Genomic DNA, 19,706 nt, shown 5'->3' with positions numbered 1-19,706 from the left:
TGAAATCAATGCGTAATCGACTGCAACTACGTGTGTATTTCCTATTTCTTGCCAGGCGGCTGAACCTGAGTACTACACTGTACTTGTTGTTCAGTATGAAGCAAGTGGAGGGCATGAAGCAGACGGATTGCATGTTGTATGCAAGCGCGCGTGATTGAACATTGTTTCCATTTGCTCAACGTCAGATTCATGAGCAAGCAGGCAGCACTCCATGACCTCAATGTCTATAGTCATCACAGAGACAAACACCCACGGTGACTGCATTGATGCTTTAATCAGGTCTGACTGTTTAATCTGGGAAGTATACTCAAACAAAAAATGAAGGCAATTTGGTACGGTGGAATACTGCCTCAAGAATTGCATTTCGAAACGGAGGTGGTTTTAATTAGGGAACGTGTGAACAACATTGCATACAACCACTGTAAACATCATTCAACTTCCCCAATTTGGAAGAGGAAAATGATTAATAGTACAGTTTTTCATAAAAGAATCTAATACTGCACACCTGAGCCATTTCACCCACACTACATATGCGCAGCAAGCTGAGTCAATAGTTGTCTATCATGTACATACAGGTCTGCTCAGTTTTTTGCCCATCAGAATAAATAAATCACATGTTATACCACATGTAACTTTTTCGACTTTGGAATTTTTTTCCCAAAAATTTACTACATATCATTCTGTAGCTGCTCAAGCAATATTGTTGAAGCTATGTCTTAGTAACAGAAAGTGTGTTACATGCAGTTGAGTTGATGAGATCACACCAAAACATTGAGTCAGTGTATGTAGTCAATCTTTTGGAAGCTTTTTTCAATCTGAAAGAAGTTACAGCATGTATTACATATGAAGAACTTATCCTGATGAGCAGATAACTGAGCAGAACTGTATGTACATGATAACCACATATTCACTGAGCCTGCTACACATATGTAGTGTGGGTGTTATGGTTCAGGTGTGGAGTGATAGACCATTTTATGACAAATCATACTCCCAATCATTTTTTCCTGCCCACTTGGGGAACCCGAATGATGTTTGCAGTGAACACTAAAACAACTATCCATGATCGTGTTTCAGACCAATCAACTCGCACACCGTTTGAACAGCATCCTGCGTGGCAAACATCTCATGTATGATATGTCTGCAGACAGGGAGATCACGTCGGGAAGTTGGCGACTCAGCCATTTGCACGGTCAATTTACTTTGCCCTAGGAATTTCGGCGCAAGACAAAGGACCGATATCGGGTATTCTTTGAGCCACTTGAAAAACTACGCTACCACCTATCCTCGGTCCAGAGACTCCTAGCCTCATTTGTCCAGCTCTTGTCCAGGGTGTCAACAGTACAAGCAAATCACTTTCACACAGCGTACTAACTAACGATCTCATACCTTCACCCAACCATGTAGCCATCATACCACGCACGTGCCTGGCTTTGCCGTTCAAAACTCGAATTCTTGGACAACTCAACTGGAGCGACTCACAGGCGAGAACATCTGCCTTCCGCTAATTATGACTTCTCGCGTGGTGTCTTTGGCAGTAGACAAGATAGTCATTCACAATCCAACAAATCGAATCGAGCCCCACACGTCGATCGGCCAGCTGGGTGAATCTGAGCCCCTTACGCATAGTTTCCCAGCTACGCCACCGCCGATACGATTTCTTTGCATAAATCATAATACCAATGATGTTTCACGACAGCAAGGTTCACCAGCGTTAATACCCAACTTTTAGGAAGTTCACCTGTCATTACTTTGGCAAGCACCTGGGCCACACGAAATTAATGCCGGCCTAATTTTAATGTGTATGTATGTAGTTTATCCTTGGACTATCCTCCTCACGTTGTGATTTCCTGAATCACCCTGCATCGAATTTCACGGTTATACACACATCCACATTTTTGATAGTCCCATCTTCTCAGTTGCGATATCCGGTTTATACACATACCTCATGGTTTCAGGATAATATTACGTCCCCAATCCGCCGTTCATGGTCAACCGACGTGATTAATGTCCCTGACTGAAACTCGATCCCATATGTTGGTCAACCTACCCGAGAATCAATGCTACATACGCTAATCATTCAAGGATGATACCACATCGCCAAACTGACCTTCATCGTCAACCGATTTGATTGATGTCCCCAACTGCAACTCGATGCGATGTGCTGGTTAACGTACGTGCCCGACCACTGCTACGTACGCTTTTGATTAAATCACAGCGGATCTGCAACACGGGCAAAGTATAAAGCAGCCCCTGGCGTCTCATACTTTTGCTTCACAGATACTACCCACTATTTCCAACTAAACCCATAAGCAAACGTTTCCCAAAAGTTTGTAATGTATTTTCATTAATTTCAAACTTCCATGCCACCAGCTATCATATCACTAACTACGAACCTGATAACATTGTGTTCTCAATGGTGTACTAGCAAAGCAGCCCAAAGCGTCATGTCTGAACCGAAGCCCTGCACTGGACATGGCCTTTACCTCTCTGGAATCTTTGGAGTTGACGAACAGGCATAGTTCAATTCTAACTTTTTTGTTTGGTGGTGCTGTCCCTGATCACATACTCCTGGACTGAATGCAGCTATCGGAAGATATGAAATACAAGGCTGAGTACCGAAGTTATTCTGTATTAATCGGCTGTGGGGGCAGCAACCGTGTACAAAATCTTCATTACGAGATTCGTGCTACCGGTTATAGCCCTGAGATTTTTAAATTAGAACCCAAGCATTATTACTTTTTGCGTGGTTCTTTCTTCCCGACCAAAACCAGTGACACCTATGATGACGAGTTCTTCTTCGAAGGTTCTGATCGAGCCACACCTGTTGTTGAAGAAAGTATGCAATTCCTCAAAAAGAATCCTACGGATGATGATTTGGTTTCTTTATACGCAATTGTCCAGCACTGCGACTTCCACCCGGAAGTAAGTAGCATACATCTAGACCAGACTTCTCACGTGACTAATTGCAACGTACCACAGACCAAAGACCCGCGATCCTCAACAGTTGAATATCGGATCCCGCCATTCAAACACCTTTCGGGTTCACCAAAGATTGTGAAGAATGGTCGTGAGTGTCAATTTCACGGTTACGTGAAAGACTTTAATGAAGAAACCAACTGTTACATTGTAATTGTAAGTTTCTGAACTTCCTCTTGCTTTTGTTCCTATATTGCGCAAACTTATGTTGACAAATCTGACACAACTAAACCAAAGGTCAATAAGGTCGCCCCAACTTCTGGCCATGTTGAAGTCAATTCACGTGGCCATGCATCGAAAGCGAGCAATTCCACCGCTTCAAACACTCGTCCCCAAATAGTAAAGTTAGTTCGACAAACTTTTGCATCATTGAAAACTGAAACAAGTTAATCTTATTCAAACTACTAGATTCAATCCACGCGGTGCCAAAGCGCCCTTCAGATCTCCTTTGATTGCGTCCTACACAAGTTCCAGCATCCCGTTTCCTCCCTCTGACCGCACCGCATCGTCCCTGTCATCTGGATCTGGAACATCCAACCCGAATCCAATCGTAAGAGCTACTCCACCTGCCAAAAAGAGACAACGTGCACAACCTAAACGCAAGGTGGCACAAGTTGTGGAACATGACTCAACTGAGGAAGTTTAAGTTGTAGATCAAACACACCTCGCACCGGTCAGTACCATTGTCTCATTGCACACCTTACATACCTCAACTAAGGTTGTTTGCCTCGTGTACCAGGCTCATGGAGTTTATCCTTCACTGAATTAGTCTGCTCAACTCCATCCAATGTGCACCTTAGTGAACTATTTTTGGTCTCTTTATAACACTCGATTTCGAGTTTGATCAAATCTTCGAACGAGCAAATCAGCGTCTGATTTTCTACCTACTTTTCAAGTCATTATAACTGTTACAATATCAGTGATTCATGTACAAGATAGACTGATCAGTTTCGTAGGTATTTTGTTTATTGTATATATATATCGGGTCTGCGGTTTCTGCTCGCACTTCTTCACTTCCCACGTTATACATACTGTGCCCACCCAACCCAGAAAAATTTATTTAACAGTGACCTCATTAGAAATTCTGTGCTACTGTTTTCCCATTTGTGCTTACCATGATTCGTATGCACCATCACTAAATCAAATACAGAAGTATCTTGATAGCTGTTGCATTTGGCCTCCTGGTCTACCTGAAATACACGTTCAAGTCAACTGGTGATCACCGAGCTGAATCTGTACTCACACTTCAATCTTGCGGAGTCCGCAAGACTTGTGTGGCATGCGTCACTTGAGAACAATGTGAGATCTGTTTCAATCCGCCTCCTGATGCAGATGATTGCGCCTGATCTCAGGTAAATTGTAAAGGCCACTTGCTTGAAACATACTAATAAATCACATATCACCAAAGAACACATATATACAGGAAACTATATTGTGGAATCATACAGAAAAAGTGAAACCTGGCCTTTAAACCTTGAGACTCAGGGTTATGTTTATATCGACGTAGCAGGTCTGTATTCACATGGGATAATTGTAATTATTACCTTGATGTATTTTGAATTGACGCGGATACTTTAACGCTGTGATACTATTCTGCGACTTAATCTGGCTCATGACCAAGAGTGCCTCCCGAGGTCCGTGTCCTGCGGGTCAAGTGTAGGCCTGCGGTGAGATCATGCACGATCAGCTATGACTCCATGCTTAACCGTCGACTTGACCCCGGAGACCAATCTGCACCATCATTTCATTCGTTTCAAGGCAGTTTGCGTATTGATTCAATTACCAACTACGGTGATACCGCGTAATCGAAGTTTGCTCATTTCGCGTGTACTGGCGAAGAAACCCTGGTGGCTTAACCGATTGGACACTCCAGATTCCGGCCGATCCTTGGGTATTTCAGCGAGCCTTGGAATCAATAACTGGCGGAGTCAGTAATTTCACTTCTGCTGTTCCAGTACCATAGCAAGTATGCTAATTTACAGAATGTGATGAGTTATTCAACTACCAGTCCTATAGTCAAAGTTTATCTCATCCGACTCCTGATTACAATCTCCAAAACCCGATTTGTTGTACCTGGACTAGCGGTCAATAAGGTGAAAACAATGTTCTGTACGTTTTCCTATACATTGAACCTGAAGTGATATTGATTTGTCATTTATTTATGATATTAACTCTGATTAGAAATCTACTTGGAGCGCCATTGACCGGGTTATCTGGATGTATATCAGAATAAAACAAAACCAGTAATCGTGGATTGCGCGTAAGCAACCTTCTTCAACACATTGGGGCATGAACCACGTCCTCCATCATCTCGCTACACACTAACAATGTGCCTTCTGATCTTGAAACTAGGAGATCGACCAATCACCGCATATATATGCAAACGCGATTATCACGTTGTACCGAAATATCACCTGCGTGTAAATGAATCACAGTCTGGAAGCGTGATTGACGTGCATTTCGAGGTCGTAAGGTTTGCAGTTCTGCATGCAAAGGGTCGGCTTTTGAGGAAGTCAGACCCAGGATTGGCCTATAGCGTACAAATTTCCATCGCAACTTTAGGCGTTATCAGGATGTATGTACTGACCCTATTTTTTGTGTCCATTTGACGCGAATCTACGCTGGAGTTTCAAGTGAGCTCAATTTCATTCTGGAAGTACACCTGGGACATTGGGGCAATCAGTTCACTTGCTTCGTAGCCAGACTGAACCTTGCGTAAGGACACTGTTGTGAGTTTTCAGAATCTCTTTCTTTGACATCATTTTGCAAACAAACCTTCGAATCCAAGTGGGCGAATTTATTAGTAACATTAAATTATACGTGTCTTCCTCTTGCTTGCGTTTAATTTCATGCCTTCCAGAAGAGCGGCCCGTGGGGGTGCAATTCGATCCGAGAGATTTGGATCGGAAGCCAACCTATTACATCGGTTTCGAGATGAAATACCATATAAATTAGGGCGTCACGATGATATATGTGGGGGGTGTGGAGCTTTCAGATGGAAATCAGAACGCCGAGTGAAGAATTCTAGGTCATTACGAGCAACCTTTGGCAATTGTTGTCGACACGGAGATGTTGACCTCCCCGTCAAGTATTTTCCCGACTTGGTTCATGAACCTGTGCCACGATTCTTTCGTGACCTGTTAACAGGAAGTGATGATCGTAAGTAAATTTTCAGTTGAATTTAACCCAGTTTACTACGTCAAACTAAGTGATCTTAATCCAGGATCAAAGACCTTCCGCGTCAAGATTCAAAAATACAATAACGCTCTTTCGTTTACTTCCCTTGGTCTCCACCTCGATGCATCGGTTCTGGGTCAACGTGGTCAATATGTATTCAAGATTTCTGGCCAACTTTCGCATAACATCAACTCCCTGATGCCTCTACCAGGTGCAGAACCAGGTTTTGGCCAGATCTTTACGTATGGTGCTGGGGGCAATGAGGAAGCTAAACTAAGAGCGGAGCGATCGGGAGTGAAAGGTCTTGATCCGGAAATCTTGCTCATGTTCCAACAATTCATGGATCGACACAACCCGTACGCTAAAGTGTTCAGGTCAGCCCAAGAGATTTGCAAAGACGGAATCGTTCGCACTCTCAAATTAAAAACTGTACTTGCGCGTGGATCAGACCAACGCCGCTACAACTTACCTACCGCAAACGAAGTCGCGGCTATAGTTGATGGTGATGGAACAGTAGGACAACGGGGGCGTGACATTGTGCTGGTTTGGCAGTGTGGCGAACGACAGCGAATATCCGAGCTGCATACTGGTTATTTTGCTCTCCGGTATCCGCTTTTGTTTCTGTATGGGTCGCAAATGTGGCATGATTGTTTTCGCAATCCCACTCCCACCAGTAAGTCACTTTTCTATTCCTGATTTGATAACTTAGACACTGATTGTGATTGTTGTTTTAGATCCGGAAGGCGATGTCTCTAATCTTGATTGGTTCGCCTACTTACTATTTAAACGACCAGCTTGGTCGGTAATCTTGCGATCTGGGAGACTATTCCAAGAATTCGCCGTCGATATGTACGTTTGCGTTGAGCATTCAAGGTTGCAATACTTGCGATTCCATCAAAACGAAATTCGAGCTGAATTGTATCACGGAGCAATCGAAGCTTTGGGTAATGAAACCGAAGATGAAGTCGTTGGCCGAAGGGTAGTCTTGCCGTCGAGTTTTGTTGGAGGCCCACGGCATCTACAACAACTATATCCAGATTTGATGAGTTTGGTAGCAGAATACGGAAATCCCAGTTTATTCATAACTATGACGGCAAATCCAGAATGGTCTGAAATCACCAATGAATTAGAAGAGGGTCAAACTGCCGAAGACCGACCTGATCTGGTTGTGCGCGTCTTTTACCTCAAGCTTCATGAGTTGCTGGATGATGTTACAAAGCGGGAGCGACTTGGAGTATGCGTAGCTTACGTCTATACAATTGAATTCCAGAAACGTGGCTTACCGCACTGTCATCTGATTTTATTCCTCAAGGGAGACTCGAGACCTGTGTCACCCAGCGATGTCAACTGTTTAATTTCGGCACAGTTACCTGACCCTGAAACAGAAGCTGGCCTTTTCGGATTGGTAACCCAACACATGTTGCATGGCCCATGTCACAAATGTCCTTGTTGGAATGGAACTGCCTGCACCCGTGGCTATCCTTGAACCTTCTGTGAGACTACTTCGATGCCGGAAGACTCATATCCCACTTATAAACGACCAAACAACGGGCGCTGCTACATGAAAGGTAACATCAAATACGACAATGGAAATGTGGTCCCTTACAACCGCTTTTTATTACTTAAGTTCAAATGTCATATCAATGTTGAAGTTGCGGGAAGCATCAAGGCAATCAAGTATTTATTTAAGTATATCTTGAAAGGACATGATAGAACGATGGAAAATCTCGAGGATGAAGCTAGCAAAGATGAAATCCTGGCTTTCCTGAATGCTCGATATATCAGTGCGCCTGAAGGTGTGTTTATGTCCTGTCACTCTCAAATTTGGCAGCAACTGACCCATGTGTTGACACAGCGATTTGGCGGCTTCTTAAGTTCCCAATTGCCGGTCGCTACCCTCCGGTCCAACGTCTCGCTTTGCACCTTGAAGGAAACCAGACAGTTTACTTCTATAACACGGCTGGGCTGCGTACATCGGTCGAAACTGGAAGAGCCGAGCGAACGACATTAACGGAGTACTTCCGGCACTGCAGTGAGAACACAAGATTGCCGTTCACCAATGGAACTATACAAGACCTGAAATATCAGGAGGTTCCTCGACACTTCACATGGGACCAGAAGTCAAAGCGACTATCTCCTTGAAAAAACAAGGGTATTGCTATTGGACGAGTGTATTTCGCAAATATCAAAAGAGGCGATGTATACTATCTAAGACTATTGCTTTCTCATATCCGGGGGCCGACATCCTTTGAAGCGCTTCGAACAGTAAATGGTATTGTGTTAAGTAGCTTTTGGGAAGCTGCTGATCGTCACGGACTTCTATTGACGGACCAGCATTACCATAATGGTCTTACTGAAGCAGCTGTTTGGGCCACCGGAAATCAACTCCGACGTATGCTGGCAATCATTTTATGCCACAGCTCTCCTGCAGATCCACCTCAACTCTGGCTTCAACATGTAGATAATTTATCTGATGACTGTGAACACCAGCTCAAGCAACTTAATCCTGACCTGACTCCATCGCGCAATCAAATAGAGAATTATGCGCTTAGTCAACTTGAGCAGATTCTCATCTCAATGGATACAACTCTTCACGATGTTGGTCTAAATTCAATCGATCAACATTTACTTTTCGAGTTAGACCTGCCACGGGGACCGGAGGGCAATCAAGAACGTGGGGTAAACTCAGACGAGAGCAGCCGAAAATATGAAGGCATGCTACGCCTCCTAACACGTGAACAACGCGCTGTGATCACGCCAATTCTGGAAGCACTGAGCAACAATTCACCTTACCTTGCGTTCCTGGACGGTCCCGGTGGAACTGGCAAGACATTTGTCTTGAACTGCATCTTGCATTACTGCAATGCAAATCAAGTATCATTTCAGGCAGTCTCATCAGCCGGCATCGCGGCACTGTTGCTATTGAAAGGAAGGACAGCGCATAGCGCTTTCAAAATTCCCATTTTGGTGGACGAAGAATCAGTATGTCCGGTGTCTTCAAAGGACCGCGTAGGGCGCGCTATGAAGGACGTTAGATTCATAGTGTGGGATGAAGTTGCAATGCAACACAAACACGCGATTGAGTGTGTCGATCGCACAATCCGCGACTTAACCGGAATCGATCTACCCTTTGGAGGCAAAGTCGTTCTATTTGCTGGCGACTTCCGACAAACCCTCCCGATTGTGAGGCGATCAAACTTAATGCAACAAGCAGGAGCGAGTCTCAAAGCTTCTCACCTATGGACCCACGTCAAACGCTTTGCCTTAACGCTCAATATTTGCTTGGGAGGTGCAAACCCCCACCAAAATGCAACAAATGTCAAATTTGCCGCCTGGTTATTGGAACTGGGATCTGGACAATTGCAAAAGGAATACGCAGCATCAATTCCGTTGCAATTTTGTAATGTGTCAATAATTCGGCCACCATCCATCTTCAACTCAGATCTTGTGGATACTGAGTATATGGGAGCAAGAGCCTTAATTATGACTGAGGACTGGGCGAGACTGACTGAGCTATACTCGGGCAGGTGTATAATAACACCATTAAACGCCACGATGTCTGCAATCAACGATCATGTGATGAGTTCTTTACCTGGGATTTACTACACCTCGGCCTCAATCGACTCCATGGATGAAGCTTTTTGTGATTCAGTCTCAGTTGACGTTTTGAACACTTTCGACTTTCCTGGATTTCCGTTGCAATCACTGAACCTGAAGATCGGAGCATCGGTAATGGTCTTACAAAATCTGCAGTTAGCCGACAGCTTATGCAATGGTACCCGTCTATTGATCACAAAGATTGGCGAAAACGCGTTAGAATGCCGTATCTTAACTGGTGAAATGAAAGGTACATCTATAAGTTTGCCAAAGATGTTATTGCACCATGAAGGCAATGAACAGTGTCCAATTCCATTCTATCGGTTTCAGTTCCCAATCGTACCCGCCTTTTGCATGACAATCACCAAGAGTCAAGGGCAAAGCTTAGACAGGGTGACAGTATTGTTACCTAATCCGGTTTTTACTCACGGACAATTGTATGTAGCTCTTTCTAGGTGCACCTCTGCTTCCAATGTTCATGTTTGTATTGTCTCTAAGGACGACGACTTGGCCACCAGGAACATTGTATTTCATCCGATCCTGCAGAATTGAGCAAGCCCATATGTTTTCTTCGCTTTTCACCACCTCTAACGGTGTTATTTGTGTTCCACTTTTGTTAAAGAATTTACAATCCTCTCAGTGTGTCAAAATCAATTGTTGAAATTATGGCGAAAGTTGTTATACAGAAATATCCATTATTGATCTGTCTATCACAAATGCACTTCACTTGGGTACTCCGTCGACCACATGTGCACCTTGGTTCACATGATTATGAACTAGCATGGTGTTACAGGGTGTTGCACATCAATTTAGTTAATTACAACTCACAAATTTGGAACAAGTGGGAACACGGCACGACTCTATTTTCCTGGCAACTTGAAAGATAGCTTGCAAAACTTGGAAGTAAAGCAACACGCAATCACATGTTTACGACTTCGAATCCATATAAGGTGCTCAAAGCGATATAACAATACGAGTACCCTATGAGTACTGTATCAAACGAATTTGTACCTTGCGATCTAATTACGTGTGTAAACTTCAAGTCTACTGGTTTCGGAGTGGGAGCCACATTGGCCGGATCTAACAAACAATGCATTCAAATCAACTTGACAGCCCACCAAGTCTTCAGAATAGTCAAATTTCAGCGTGAGTAGGCCAATCCATATTCTGCTGGACCATTATGTCGATTACACCGGTTCGTCTCCGGTGTCTTAAAAAGCATGGTTTGTTGATGTGTTTCAATGAATGTTTGCGTAGGGCTGGACGCGAACACACCAGGAAATCACGTGATCGTATTTCGCATGGTGATCCGGAAGCATGCGACCTGTGGCCTAGGGATTGTTAATCAAATTGGGCGATGTCAACGCTGCCACACTTAGGAATATTTCGACGTGGGTATATCATTCCTAACGAATGGACGAGGAACTACATACTTGTTGGCAACAATTCAAACTTCATTGGTGCATGTAGGGTGTTAGTTCAGTAAATTCTGGCTTTCCACTGAAGTTACGGAACATTCATGTGGAACGTTGGTGCCTTGTGGTGGTGGCTGCGCGGCGACTAACGGATAATACTGCTGGGTGATACCTGAAAGTAAGCGGTGTCTATCCTCAACAGCTGAATGGACAGCATGCGATGTCTGTGTATCATGATGAGAATTTGGTGAGGAGAAAGTGATGCTGGGGGATTACTGAATCGGAATGCAGGGATCACTTGTTGTGTGCTGTTCGGTTCTTAACAAGGCATTTCAAGTAAGTGGTTTCCTTCCGTTGATAAAGTACTCTGGCTGATCGTATTGATAACAAACATTAGAAATGACTCCAGCACAGTCGTTGACAGTAGAAGTAGTTGATTGTATCATAGCTTACTTGTATGATGACGCCCAGAGAATTACTATTGAACCATTCAACAGCGCAAACAGAGCCTTTTTGCATCATAAGTCAATCAAACGCTTGCTTAGTTTACGATTCGTGGCCAGATCTTGGGCAACCGCTATTCCGCCGTTTGTGTATCATTCTCTTTGTTTGAGAACTCCTTGGGTCAATGGCTACTTGATGAAGATGTGGCAAAACTGCCTGAGACCTTGTCATATTTTCAATCTTCGATACCTATGCTTAGAACAAGTTATGTTTGTCTCTCCATCAAATTTTGGCGGCTTCCGTGGAATGTTATCAGATGAATGTCAAGAACAAGTCGAGTATGAGTACGGACGCCGCGAATCTAACTGGATCTTTATGACGGATGCAGCGAGCATCATATCGATGTGCGGTAGAAATTTGGAGGACTTAAAGTTCGGTTTTGCTAATTCAGTAGGGTTTTCGGATGCTATGCTATACGCACTCAAGCAAATCAAAAACTTGAAAAGTTTGGCACTCATAGGAACAAGGGTGGCTGATATCGTGAATGACACAGCGTCTATAATTGAGGCCTTGAATGATGCACACGCTTTGGAGTCACTATCGCTCAAAATGTCTACCATTGAATCTCTTGATTTAAATCTAGGAGCTTTACCTAATTTGCAACACCTTTGGGTTCAATGCCACCCATGCAATCTCATCGCTCTTCACAACTTCTGCCGATTTGAAGATAGAAAGATTCGTATGCTAGAAATTGCTCATTCCTGGGAGCCAGAAGAATCCGCTCCATTGTTCTCAAGCGTTCAAATCACACTCACCAGTGCTTACTTCGACACAATCCCCGACCGTGTACCACAGCAAATCCGCAAGATTTGCTTTCCCGAGCTCCGAGTTGTACGCACTAGCCATATCAATCCTGGACGTCACCAACCGCCCTGGGTTTGCTGGCAACTTTTCCAAACCGTCGAAGTCTTAATCACTGATTATTATAACACTCAAGCTTACTGGTACACATTGTTCAAGGAACTCGGTAAATTGCGACTGGAGAAGGGAGAAAATTTCAAGCATATCATCTTCATAACTCAAGTCGCGGACATCGATGAAGATCTCAATTTACGAGCCAAGTTCGGTGCTCATCAAATTGAATGCCACTTTAGACGTTCGATGAATTACACTGAGACGTTGGTAAGCAATGTTTGAAATCTGATATTCAATGTCTGCTGTAGCTAACTTGGAGACTACATTATGACTCAAAGGAGTTTGTAGATAACCTCAACAGCGGCTCAGAGAGGAAAATAGGGGGAGATGGGCCCAGGGCAATGTAGGGGGCAAATAGATGCAGAGTCCGATACTGTCATTAATTGGTGCAAGTGCTGACCAAAGGCATAATATTCTGTGTCACCAATAATCACCAATTTGATAACTGCTTTTCAGTATTTTGATTGGTTCCTTGCTGAAGCATTGCACAATTTCTACGTATATGTGTGCTATCGTTGTGACTACCTATTAAATGAGATACTAAACACGTAATGAGCACTCGTGAATTCGTGAAGAACCTTGTGTTTTGCAAAGCAAAGCATGTAATGTGGTGTGTATGGCAACGCAGACTCTGACGTTTGAGAATTGACAGTTATGTCCTGAAACTACAGTTTAGTGAATCAAATGACGTTTGGATCTAGCAAAGTTGGGCTTAAATTTTGGTTAAATTTTCACATAGACTTAAACCACATTCTAGCCCGGTGGTTAGGTTGGATGTTAACATCGAGGAGCTGGTTGAAGGTTCATCTGAAAAGTCTCTATCAAGTGAAATCAGTCAATCGCCCAATTTGGCGTCGAGTCACTCAAAGAGCTGGGTAAGGACCACTCGAGCAAGTCTTAGACATATCGGTGAGAGTTCTTCATCAAATTATCTCTCTTGTATTGCTGACGTTCCAAGTGATTTGTTCTGGAAAAGCGGGTTTGTCGAATCTCCGGGACTCGATTTGGTTGCTTGACACGGAGGTAAAGGATTTACGCAGTAAGCATTGCTTGGTAAGTTTGAAGCCTACATTTTGATTCAGGGCGATTTTGATATCAGACCTTATTGTTCTGACCGACTGTTATTTTACCTGATTAACATCTGGTTTTGACGTTCATCACGATTCTTGTGACACGAACACGTAGAGACATTCGAGAGACCCTACCTCAAACAGTAGGATCCAAACGTGTGTGCTGCCTTTTGACCATCTGTGATCTTGGCAGGTGTCGTGCGAGCCTGGCACCTGCTTTAGGTAGTGGCCTGTTGAACAATTTTAACTAACTTCCGATTTTGTTGTCTGCAGTTCCAATCTAAAGGACTGCCATACCAAGTAATTATAATTTTGTATGAGTTATGAAGCTCGATTTCACGCACCCAAGGTAAATAACCTGGGATTTGAAGATGAGCCTGCGGACGTAGTGTGGATACGGATGATTAGAAGAGGGCAAGGATAGCCTCTGCACAATTTGAATTGCACTCTGCTAAAAGTTAGATCTGCTCCTGCACATGCAGGCTCACCTTTCAAATCCTGGGGTCTAGGGCGATGACAGCTTCTTAGAGGGGTTGGACTGGCGTTGGGGTCAGGGAACTAATCTGGATGTTTTCACCAACCGTCATTCTGCTAGATTGCATCTAACGATTCGAATATCGCGTTTGGTGCTGGAACATAAGATTTCAGAGGTGTGTGTTACCTCTCAACCATCTGTCATCTTTTCAAGTGTCATACAAATTTGGTACCTTCGTTAAGTAATGGTAGGTTGAAACATTTTGCCTGACTTCTGATTTTGTTATGCTATAGTTCGGGCTGAAAAACTGGGCCACTAGGTAAGCATAATTGTATGTGGGTTACTAAGCTCAATTTCACGCACCCAAATCAAATAAACTGGGGCTTTGAAGGTGAGCCTGCATGTGTAGCGGTGGATAATGGTGATTAACAGAGGGCGAGGATAGCCTCTGCACAATTTGAATCGCACTCTGTTAAAAGTTACATCCAGCTCTATGCATGCAGACTCAGTTTCTGGGTCCCGGGGCTTTTGGCGGTGTGAACTTCATGGTGGAACTTTTCAGAGGGTTGGGGTCACGCAACTAATGTGCATCTTTTCGCCGATTGGTACTCTACTGGATTGCCTGTAATCCTCTAAATATCACATTGGTCATCCAGTCGTTAGGACCAGGTGCAGTGCTACTCTTAAATCTCAAAGGTTTTACTACCGCTGAGGTGTTGTGGAGATAACCAGGTAGAGTGAATTTCATGATTACCTGCTGTTGCTGTCCACATCTTCTCACGGTGCCTGACCCATGATTTGATAGGTGAATCCTTGGCGATACGTAGCAACAGAACCAGGTTCAACAAGTAAGCTAGATCCGATCCTGCTTGGCTAGATGCCACGTTTCCGCATGAAGAACCGGAGGTGAGAGAAGATTGTGCAAATGCCGGGAGGCAAATGGTGGATAGCAGAGGCCACGAACAGTGTCTGAACAATTTAGATCGTGTTCTGCTAAAAGTCATGTCCATCCCGACCCATTTGTACTGTCTTTAATCATTTTGGGGTTTCTTTAAGTTGTGGATACTTTAACTACAAAGGACGAAAATGCCACGATCGGACTGGACTTCTATTGACATTAATTATGGGATCTGACTTAGATTTTTCAACCTAGGTCAAGTTACATAAAATGTCCACGAACCAAAATCCTGATTGGCCTACAACCAAGCGTGCAAAATACGGAATTCAGTCGCAATTGTCCGATAGGTATGTGGTAAATAATACTGTTTCTATCATGAGACAACAGCTGATTCATGTGATATTTACAGCAATCACACGTCCTTGGAAGGGGTAACGTTCTTATCGGATCTGCTTAAGGGTATAGATAGCAAGAGGCAAACTGGGCATACCAATGATGATGTAAGTCAGCTGATTATCCCCTCAGCACAATGCACTATTAGTGGTGTCATTGAGCACAATTCCCTGTCTAATAATTCGATATTGTGATGCGCATAGCTCCCGGCGCCATTCCTGGTACCAAAATCCTACATACATGTGGCCCATGAATATCTGGCACCGGATGGATTTCCTAAATCAGAATTTTGGCTTCATCAAGCGTGCAAGTACACTGTGCTTAAGGCTGATGGGAAATCTGGGAAAGGAACGCTAAAGTAAGAAATTGTGTGATGTGTGGCCGTTTTGATCCTGATACTGATGGCGAAGTTGTTTTGGTATGTGGCCATAATCTTCAGGTGGCAAGCATTGGATTTGTACCGCGAAAGAGGTTTGGAAGGTATACCCAAAGCGCCTCCTCTGGTTGTGAAAACGAGTGGGAGGGAAACTACGTAAGCGGGTTCTTGAATGTCCTGCCGGGGATTCATACATCTGATACTTGATTTTTGGTTTAGGCGCCATGCAACAAGGGCAGCGAAATTTACCGAAGCACGCCAAACCGATCAATCTGCGAACAGTCCAAATAGATTATTAAAGAAACATGATAAGCAAGTAGTTAGATACGATGATCCATTGCTACCATTTGAAGACCACGAGCGTACTATGGAGATAATATTTAACACCTATACGATTTTAACCCATGGGAGAGGGCAGTTTGTTGATCGCGACTCAAAGCAACTGGTTTTCACATACGCGTTTGAGGATCTTGAAGCTATGGATTCGAACACTCGCGAGGAGCATCAGAGGGATGTGGATACGATTATGATGTCTACCAAATTATTTAAACGCTTACCAACTCCAAACGGGAAAGCCTTGCTTGATCAGATCCGCAAATTATCAGCCTTGCGACTTCCAGGACATCATGCGATCCAATCTTGTGATTCCACTATGTCCATTGAGTCAGGCGAAATGAGAGAGTCGTCGCCATTGACCTCACTCCCACCTTCACCTAGAGAATCTTCTCCGCTTACCTCACTTCCCCCATCGGATGTTGAGGACGATCATGAACCAGTTGCAATTGAAACTAAGAGTACGGTAACCACCAATGGTGCGCTGATACACGGACGAATGCACTGTTTTGGACAAACAGTGGGGTACTCTGCAAACATCTTGATGTCCTCATATTTGCCGAGTAAGGATTCATCTAAGTCACTATATCGACAATTCTTGGACAACCTCCCGGGTTTTGGTGCGAGGGTTGGGTTGCAATTCAGTGATTTTTGCGATGTTGGGTTTGTACTTGCGCGGCAGCAACTCAACGACTTAGGGGTACCTCCAATGACTCAAACTTCGAAATTTCAACCTTCTGGACCGCATGACTTCGCTGCAAATTTTGCATTTACACTTGGTAATTTTTATAATAAACCACATACGGACAACGATAAAGGAAAAGTGTACTGTCTCTGGTACCCAATCGATAGTATTAGTGGGAGAATAGTAACCGAGAGTGAAGGGTTTATGCTGATAGGCGGGTGGTTCATTTTTCCCGAGTATCGGGTTGCAATCAAATTTGGAGGTAAGTCGGCGGTGCAGATTGCCTGGAATGGAAAGAGCACTTTTCATCACACGCTACCTTCTAAGGAAGGCCGGGGGATTGGGAAGGGTGGTCAAAAAGTCTGTTACACTCGCTTGGGCTGCTCATCCCAAATCACTCATTCAATAGCGAGGGCAGCTGCAAAGGTAGGAACAGATCGACAGTTCAACCGCAAGTCAAACTGTGATCGTGAGGTTAGAGACATTGATGATGTACTAGCACTGAAAAATAGAAGATGGAAAGAGTGAGAGTGGGAACTGCAGTGTTCATGATACAGGATCACATTGTTGAAATGAAAAATTATGCCAGTGTAGCCAATAAATTGTAGCAAGTTTACCAGTTTTTCCGGTGAGCCAGAGAGTAGAGTGTATATGAATCCATTGAAGCGGCGCCAGCCGCCCATTCATTGAAGCGGCGCCGCCGCCTGAATGTACTAGTTACATTTAACCACAAAGATGGTTCGCTTACAAAACTCAACAAAATCCACCATTAGCGTGATCTTTGAGTTTTGTCCATAGTCAGAAACCTTTCATTGCAAATCAATCTGCATCCACTGGCATGATCAGTTACACCATCATTTTCACAGCCAATCATTTACACGCTGTGTTGCTTTGCCTCACATCAAAACCAATCTGGAGCAATCAAATCCATTGTGAACTGCACTCGATCTCGCGATGCCTAGCAAATGCATCTCTTTGGCTCCACCGACATCAACAAAATATTTCAGAATTGATTCTTAGCTCTAATACACACAGACAAAGATTATCAAGATTTGAATTTTCAGTGTGAATGCAGGAAATCTCAATGTCACCGAAGTCAACCAATCTTAGCCTGTCATTACCAGCAACCAGAAAATCAAAAAAATTGCAAGTTACCCGACGTGTTGGTTTGGGTGGGTTTTCCTCTAACTGTGGATTATCCCCATGCATCGCAGTATCTCTTCGATGCATCAACAGCCATCATTCATACAATTCAATTTAAGCTGAAAGTTGGAGCCCACCAAACAATTGTGTTTCAGCGTTGACCATGTGGTATGTTCTTTTCTAGCTATTTTCATGTCTTGTTTTTCTTTGCAAAAGATAGACACGTTATATAACCTGACGATGTATTCCTTTACCTTTCTATTTCGAAACCTATTGAAAATAACCTAACAACACCTACCTCAGTATCCGTCTTTCTTACATCTGAAACATCCAACAATTGTAAATTTCCTACCTCGGAAATCCAATCATCCTCATATATCAAAAGCAAGCCTAAAGTCTTCAGAAATTGAACCAAAATCTCTTACCTGAAGAAATCACAGTCTCACTGTTGTGATTGATTGATACCTGCACTGGGAGAAATGGACTCTACCCATATCTAATGACCACGACATCACTCATATTCAATCTCCACTGCCACTCCTGCTGCCAGTATGTTCTTAAACCATTTCTGTTTTGGATTCGTGAAAAGCAAATATATCTCAATGACGGATTGCTCGATCCTATATCTCGATAATGCTACACCTGCTCTCGATTTGTCTACCGCAATTCAGATGATTGAAAGCCTCAAAGAATGGGCTAAATTAGGAAAAAGATCTTCAATCGTAGGCTTACGTCAGGCTTCAGATTCATTATATTCTCGATTCAATAAGCTTCTCCTGCTCTATTCAGAAAACCAGATTTACTTTGGACCAATCTCCGAGGCAGTGAAATATTTTGAAGAACTGGGCTTCGAACGAGCCAAAGCACCACCTGCAGCTGATTTCCTCTGTGCAGTCACCGATCCGGAGACTTGTCGCATTCGAGACGGTTATCATGATCGTGTACCCCGTACCCCGCTCGACTTTGTGAAGGCCTACAAGCACTCTAAGCAATATGATACCCTTAAACAGGAGATGATTGAATACGAGTCGCTCTATCCTTCCTCCGGGCCGGCTCATCACATCTTACACGCCAATCGCGCCAAGAAAGATAGGTGGACACCTAATTCCTCATCATATACAGTCAATTACTTCAGACAGGTAGCATACCTTGTCTTACGGCAGTGGGCTTTGATTCGAGCCGATCTACAACCATACACGACAAAGACAATAGTGAATGTAATGCTGTCATTCATCATTGGCTCCTTATTCTATCAACTTCCAGCTACCACTGAAGCAGCTTTTACCAGAGGATCTGTCCTGTTCCTTTCAATCCTGTTCAATGGATACCTTCAACTATCAGAATTGGCCAACACACTCGCTGGCCGTCCTATAGTTCAACGACATCGACGATTTGGGTTCTATTCTCCAGGTGCACTCGCATTAGCTCGGACTATTAGCGATCTTCCTTTGATTGCATTTAAAGTTTCACTCTTTGGTTCCATCACATATTTTATGGCTGGTGTACAAGCTGATATCACGCACTTCCTAACATACCTTTTGATTGGTTAGTCATAGCCTTTGGACTGATGAAAATACTCAAATAATCAGACCACGTTCTTGAACTAATTCTGCTATCGATCACAGTTTATGCTACGTCTCTTAATTTATCGGCCATCTTTAGGATGTTTGCGTCATTATCACCATCATTCGGCGAGGCAATGAGATATCGTGGCATCACGCTCTAATACAACTGTAGTGTATGTATTGA

General features: G+C 43.6%; 3 protein-coding genes across 3 annotated transcripts; all 3 read left to right on the top strand.

The window, feature by feature from the left end:
• Nucleotides 1–2,577: 2,577 nt before the first annotated feature.
• MELLADRAFT_84522 (uncharacterized protein) lies at nt 2,578–3,622 on the top strand (the record flags this gene model as incomplete). Its single annotated transcript, XM_007418971.1, has 4 exons — nt 2,578–2,922; nt 2,980–3,132; nt 3,223–3,320; nt 3,385–3,622. The coding sequence occupies 4 exons, from the start codon at nt 2,578–2,580 to the stop codon at nt 3,620–3,622; spliced, it is 834 nt and encodes a 277-aa protein (XP_007419033.1).
• A 7,942-nt stretch (nt 3,623–11,564) lies between these two features.
• Nucleotides 11,565–14,452, top strand: MELLADRAFT_114142 (uncharacterized protein; the record flags this gene model as incomplete). Its single annotated transcript, XM_007418972.1, has 8 exons — nt 11,565–11,947; nt 12,428–12,791; nt 12,833–12,927; nt 13,324–13,493; nt 13,543–13,637; nt 13,928–13,954; nt 14,164–14,304; nt 14,423–14,452. 8 exons carry the CDS (start codon nt 11,565–11,567, stop codon nt 14,450–14,452), a joined length of 1,305 nt encoding a protein of 434 aa, XP_007419034.1.
• A 4,004-nt stretch (nt 14,453–18,456) lies between these two features.
• MELLADRAFT_84519 (uncharacterized protein) lies at nt 18,457–19,683 on the top strand (the record flags this gene model as incomplete). Its single annotated transcript, XM_007418973.1, has 3 exons — nt 18,457–18,506; nt 18,547–19,502; nt 19,547–19,683. 3 exons carry the CDS (start codon nt 18,457–18,459, stop codon nt 19,681–19,683), a joined length of 1,143 nt encoding a protein of 380 aa, XP_007419035.1.
• Between the last annotated feature and the right edge of the window lie 23 nt (nt 19,684–19,706).

This window comes from Melampsora larici-populina (assembly GCF_000204055.1).
Source record: "Melampsora larici-populina 98AG31 unplaced genomic scaffold MELLAscaffold_116, whole genome shotgun sequence".
Taxonomy (NCBI): domain Eukaryota; kingdom Fungi; phylum Basidiomycota; class Pucciniomycetes; order Pucciniales; family Melampsoraceae; genus Melampsora; species Melampsora laricis-populina.
This window is presented reverse-complemented; position numbering and strand designations above follow the sequence as displayed.